The 6,580-nt window shown below is 34.9% G+C and overlaps 1 protein-coding gene across 3 annotated transcripts; it reads right to left on the reverse strand.

Annotated features, from left to right (window-relative positions):
* Nucleotides 1-291: 291 nt before the first annotated feature.
* Nucleotides 292-5,851, reverse strand: LOC132172503 (snRNA-activating protein complex subunit). Of its 3 annotated transcripts, none has more exons than XM_059584017.1 (11): nucleotides 5,328-5,851; nucleotides 5,168-5,226; nucleotides 5,014-5,080; nucleotides 4,880-4,941; nucleotides 3,652-3,787; nucleotides 3,045-3,133; nucleotides 2,879-2,963; nucleotides 1,562-1,657; nucleotides 1,300-1,425; nucleotides 952-1,215; nucleotides 292-691 (listed from the first exon to the last, which is right to left on the reverse strand). In XM_059584017.1, exons 1-11 carry the CDS (start codon nucleotides 5,571-5,573, stop codon nucleotides 407-409), a joined length of 1,515 nt encoding a protein of 504 aa, XP_059440000.1. In that variant the 5' UTR covers nucleotides 5,574-5,851; the 3' UTR covers nucleotides 292-406. The 3 variants fall into 3 exon arrangements, with proteins under 3 accessions (XP_059440000.1, XP_059439999.1, XP_059439998.1); XM_059584016.1 differs by having other exon boundaries at nucleotides 4,880-4,938; nucleotides 5,168-5,253; XM_059584015.1 differs by having other exon boundaries at nucleotides 5,168-5,253.
* Nucleotides 5,852-6,580: the final 729 nt, after the last annotated feature.

A 6,580-nucleotide genomic window follows, 5' to 3' on the forward strand; every position in this document is an offset into this window, starting at 1 on the left:
TTACATGGCTACGGGCTTTGAGCTCATCCAACTTGCCCAACAATTAATGTCTATACGAATCAGTAACCATTTAGAAGATGATTTTAGTCATCCAGAGTCGATGTTAAGTCTGGTTACTTGATTGAGCTGCTAAGCTTAAACACCACTGGGATGTGCAATATATATATATATATACCCTTACCATTACAATGACGAGTTTGAATTGCCAATTCTCTCTCTCTCTTTTCTTATTATTGTCATCCAGTTGTTTAGGAGATATATACTTCGGTCACTCTTGAGATTGATGATGCGTGTCTCGAGTACTTGGGCTTTACCAACTCCATTCCAACAAATAAGGTCCACTTCACATGTATCATAATTACAATTTATAATACAAGAATTATGTTGTATAACATAGACATCAGCATCAATCATGTTGATAATCGTATACTGAGAAGTCACTATACAGCAGAGACTCGTCCTTACCATAGTGCAGAAGAAAATAACAGTCTCTACAAAAATAGCACGGGTTCTCCGGGGCTAACTTGTCATCCACCGTCACCTTTGCAGCTCTATATATATTACAGACATCGCATTTCTGCACACGAAATTTTAATTGAAACACAACTATTGGATAACCAGCTCGGTTGTGCACGTCCTCTGGATGAACTAACCTCATGTCTCTTATAACGATTGTATGCTTGCAGTCTCCCTGTGACAACCAATTCCCAAACAACAGAATTATATGGGCATGCTATAATATAACTTTTCCAACAACAAAGTTCATGTCATGAAAGATAAGTCGCGCCATACAAATTACATGAAGCCATTTCTTTCACCATGTGCAAGATATGGCGGGAAAAAAAAGAACAAGAAAGAACAAAGATGTTTATACCATCAAAAGATGAATACATTGAAGAACAAAGATGTTTATACCATCAAAAAATGAATACATTGCAATCGAAATCTTACCTGGTGACAGTAGAGATATCCAGCACCAAGTCGAAATCCCAAGTCACAAAACCGTATCCTGTGCATGTCAGCAGCTTTGAACTGAGGCAATTGTAAGCCGGTAACATCATCACCTATAATTGCTTTCTGCTTCTGTGGTAATTCCCCTGTTATGATGCATTCCCATTTTTTAAGAGCGTCATTCCTGGAGTTTCTGAGCCAATCAAATATAGGTTCACTATAATCTATAGCAGAGGGATCCCTCAAATCATTACAGAATACATCCTACAAAAGATTAGCATTCTATTAGATTTGGTAATGAACTATGTTCCTCATGAAAACAAACAGTGAACAAATAGTGCTTCTTACTTCTATAAGAAAATATCCAGAAGGATCATGCTGCCCAGCCTTTTGCATCACCTGGTCGGTTAAACAATAGATCTTATCCCTCAGTTCAGTCAAGTTTTGTCGTCCTAGGACCAAAAATTCTTGAGTCTACAAAAAAATTTCACATAAATGTCAATAGCAGATAGGTTTTAGGTCTATACACGATTTTTCTTCCTATAAATGATCTTAACTTGTTGAACCAAATACCACAAAGTCCAACCAGACTGTTTTCAAAGTGATATACCTTTACCCATTTCCGTGAGTTATGGTAAACCTCGACAGAAAGAACAACATCTGGATACCGCACAGCAATGTGTTCCCCAATGCTTGCTGATTTCACCTGCAGTGCATTTGTATAAAAGCATTTTTTTGATAAGTGCATTTGTATAAAAGCATTGAGGGTAAATACAAAATCTCAACCATTTTGAATAGTCAGATTCAGCAATTTGATATTATAGGTGTGAATATGAATAACTAATATTAAAAAAATAAAAAATAAAAAAAGAGTTCCGTTATCAAAAAATATGGGTATCCTTATGGTCAAAGTCAATAACCCTCAAGTATGATTTATTTGTTATTCATATAAAAACCTAGAACGCAGCATCAGTTCTCAATGTAAAGCTTTTGAGTGTCGTGATAATTATGAAACATTATCCAAGCTATATGGAGATACAGACATAAAAATAATGCCAAGGAGGATTTATTCTTAATTCAAACCTCGTTCACAACCCAAAAAAAAATGTAGTTCAAACCTCTAGTAAAAGAAACGTAATATATCAGAATAAACAATCTTGGAAATTCCTTCGTTACTTTAGTATGACCATCCATGATTCTTATTAGGTATTGAAAGATCAATTAGAAGGTCTATATTGTCAATAATCAGCTGTGGAAATCATTTGTCACAATCTGACATTATGCCCACATGTCCATGAACAGTTAAATAAAAGCTTCACCGCAGCCCACAACAATTTCATACAACTATGCATCTTGCCTAAACCAAAAAAAAAACTCAACTTAGAATCAGGCTTTGTTTCAGTTGTTTTTTTTTTTTTGATAAGTAATCACAAGTAAAAAACGCAAAGGTGCAACCCAAGTACACAATATGTATACAAGAGAAACACATGATTAAAAGAAGAGAAGAGATCTAAACAAGCTTAAAAGTTAGAAATATTAAAATCCAACAGAGCAGCTTAATGATAAAGTTTCTTAAAGAAGAAAGCCTTTAATTCCATCACTGACTGCTCAATCCTCAAAATTTCAATCATTTCAGTTGGTTTTTTTTTTTTTTTCTTTTTTAGCTTTTTCTCTCAAAGAAATAAAAAAAATATAGATACTATATCTAACTAAGAGAGAGAGGAGGGAGCAAGTGGGACAAGCTATGGGGAGATTAATTATAGTATTAATATAGATAAAATTCAAGGCAAAAATAGCATATTAAGAAGAAGGCAGCTGGAATACAAACTGAGTCTTAAAGCATCTACAAGGTGGATTTCCATATACATTCTTCAAGATAAATCAAGACCAGCATGTGCGTTGTGCAATAGGCATTTTTCAAGCATACCTTCGTTGCAGAATTTGTAAACCGGAGAGATTTCATCCTTTCTGTTCTTTCTGATAATGTAATGGAACATTCATTGATCTTGCAACTAGCAGTGGACCAAAACAAGAGAAATATAATAAAAAATAAGAATAATTAAAGAGCTCCATAGAAATGTCAATATACAAACTTGAATGAATGCAGTCTTGCTGCTGCTTTGTCTTCATCCTGCTTTTGTTTGACTTTCACAAATTGCTCCACCTTTGCAGTATAACTACTCTGGACAGATACCAGCTATAAATTATCAGATTTCATCAAGAACAGATGAAACTTAATGTAGCAAGGAAAATGATTAAAAAAAAAAAAGAGCACTGACAAGCAGACAAGCATTTTGAATTGTAACACCACTAAACAATATACTGATAGCCTGTACATAACACCACTCAAGTTTATTCCAAACAATAATAAATGTATAGACTAAAACATACATTGTCAACAAGCATACACTAAGTCCTAAATAAACCCTTAAACCATTTTTCCTTTTTCTTAGTTTGGGTTTATACCAAAAAAATGAAATGATATGCTAAATGGAACTCACCTAGTAACCAACGTACACCAAAAGCTTTCAAATTCAGACTCTATAGATAAGAGAGATTAATATAACTGAACCGCACTTCCAATACTTAGGTAACATTTGAAAACAAAACAGACAAACCCAAAAAAGTGAAAAGTAAATAGTATCATATAGCACATACAGACAACATCGCAAAATGAATATAATTGCATGGGTAGCATACCTCAACGGCATGATTGTTTGCCTTTGTTTTCTTTCCCTTTCTTGAGTTGTTGTCTTTCTTTCTCTTCGTTGAGTTGTTACCTTGAGCGCATTCGGTTACTGAAGGATTGCTTGATCTCCTGCAATCATCTTTTTTCCTGGATATTACATTCAAATGAATTACATTCCAAAAATGTTAACTTTTAAAAAAAAAAATAAGGCTCACACCACCCACCCCTCCCTCTCTTTTTTCTCTTGCAGAAGAGTTGTCCATCAATTACTGTCTAAAAGGACCATTATTGATATCTATCAATTATATTTCCTTGATGGATAACTCTTATATTTCCATGAATTTCATGGACCATTTATTGATACAGTGTATACTATTCTCTAAAAGGATCTATATCTGGAAAATATAAGTTCATCCAAAATATAAAGAGGAAGCCCTCACAAATCACCTAGACTCAATAATATGCAAATTGTATGAAAATTTGAAGGGAGTCAATCTGAATCACGTTTGAAATCATGGCTCAGGGATTCTACTGCTAACTATAATGTCAATCAACACAAACACAGATGATGACCACCTAACAGCTTTTGCAAACGGAAAATATCTAGGGTAGATGGTGCTTTTTGCTTTTTGGTTGTGATGTGACATAAATGTAAAAGTAGTTTTGAGTATTTTATGTTTTGCGTTTAGCAAACGAGACCCTAATGTTTCTATAAGTAGTTTCACTTATTCATCAGAAGCCTAGCAATGAAACATTCGGCAGAGATGAAATCATTAAAAAGCAGAACTTAACCATAGGGAGTGTTGAAGCAGAAAATTTGCAAGTCGATGAGGAAAATTTGAGCAGAACTTGGCCATAGGGAGCGTAGACACTAGGACTTTGCTAGACATTGGGTATGAGATTTCACCCGACTTTTCTGATTTTACTAACAATACCGAGTTTTAAGATAAAACATGCAGAAAAATTTCCTCTTTTTTATTTATTTATCTATTCCCTTCAGATGGTTGACACTAAAAGCATTTTTTATGATAGGTACACTCCAAAGGCTGGAACTTTCCCAAATACTTGGCTGAAAGGTGTTGTAATAGAAAGGTTGTTAAGCAGTGCGTCAAGAAAGTAAGATAAAGGGAACGAATAGATGCATATAGATGAGAATAAAAAGCTATCTGATCATATTTTGATATTGTCAAAACAACCATAGAGGAAGAAGAAGAAATGCATATAACATATATGACTCACTCTGCAGCGGAAGAGGGCTCTTCTGGAGGTTGCAGAGGACTTTCATAGTCCTCTTTGTCCTGCTGCAACATTAATAATTAGAAAAATAACTTTTTGAGTTTGGTGCAAATAAACAAATAAAAACAGCAAGGTACCTGAAACGCTTCCTTCATAGCCATATCCACTAATTCTTCTTCACTCAAAATTTTAAGCTCATCGACCCTGCATTTATCAACTAAATAATTTAGTTAGAGTAGTAGCAGAAAAGGGATTAAGTGCATATGAAACACAAGGATGCTGTGTACGTACGAAATATCTTCATCACATTGTTGAGACGGATCAGAACTACGTATTTCCGCTTCTAGATTCTGCACAACGTCCCAACAATTTTTATTCTTTTAGGAGAATCAAGAAACTAAATTTATGAAGTGATTGGAAAGACAAACAAAACAACTCCAAAAATAGCTACCTGAAGTTGATGGAGAAGAGAAGCCTCAAACTTGGGAACCGACGAGAGGGGACCCACCAGATTGGGAACGTAAATGGGTCCACCCCTTGGGATTGAGAGGTTTCCAACATCTTCCTCCTCTGCTTCTCCTCCTGAGCTGGGCCCCCGCTCCTCTCTCGTCTCCATTCCTCTTCTCCCTTCTTCTTCTTCTTCTTCGTCTTCTTCTTCCTCTTCTTCAATATTAGAATTACTACAATCTTGCTCCATGTCCTATATATTATCTGTAAAGGGCTTTCACTATGCAATACGAATCCCTATCGGAGAATACTAGAACATACCCTAAGACCCACTACAGTAGGAAAAATTAAGCCGATTTACAACTCTCATAAAACCTAACCAAAAACCTTCTCAGCCACCGAAGCCATACAACGTCCTCCCCTGTGGGCTTCGTATGTTGTCCGTCCTACTCCTGTGCCTCTACGCTTCTCCTTTGCCCAACCCCTTGCCACGACCCGACATTTTCACACTCTCCGTATTCTATACAAGTCTTAGGGCCCGTTTGGGAGTGCGATTTCAATAAGTGCGATTTTAAAAATTGTATTTTTAAAAATTGTGTTTTTAAAATCGCTACTTTTTAAAATCGCACAAGTGTTTGGTAAAACATACTAAAAAGTACTTTTTTAATCAATTAAGTGTTTGGATAACATTAGCATATAATTGCGGTTTTATGACCAAATTACCAATAAGGATGAACAAGACAAAGAGGATGAAGAAAAAAAAAAGAAGAGAAAATAAGGGTTTTAATATATTTTAGGTGGGTATTCTTGGTACTTTTTTCATTTCCGTTCTAAAAAAGGTAACTATTGCGCCAAATATATTTTTAATAGAAATCGTGATTTTGTTTTAAATTCGCACTTTTTCAAATAAGCACCTTCTAATCAGCTTATGGAAATCGCAAATTTTTTTGCGATTTTAAAATTTGCGTTTTTAAAATCGCAATCCCAAACACCTTAAAATTACGATTTGGTTTAAAATCGCAGATTATTTTTTTGAAAACGTACTCCCAAACGCACCCTTATTCTGTAACTCAAAAAAATGTGACTCTATATGGAGAGATTACTTACTTAGAAATAAGATATTTTATAGAAGGGGAAAAATATAAAAAAACTCATCAAACTACCAGCCATTTTCGATTTAGCCCATGATGTTCTAAAAGTCATAAAGTAGCCCCCAAACTACCAAACTTTTGCATTTTAGCCACTCCGTTAGTCAAA

This window comes from Corylus avellana, chromosome ca2, assembly GCF_901000735.1.
Source record: "Corylus avellana chromosome ca2, CavTom2PMs-1.0".
In the NCBI taxonomy this organism is placed as follows: Eukaryota; Viridiplantae; Streptophyta; class Magnoliopsida; order Fagales; family Betulaceae; genus Corylus; species Corylus avellana.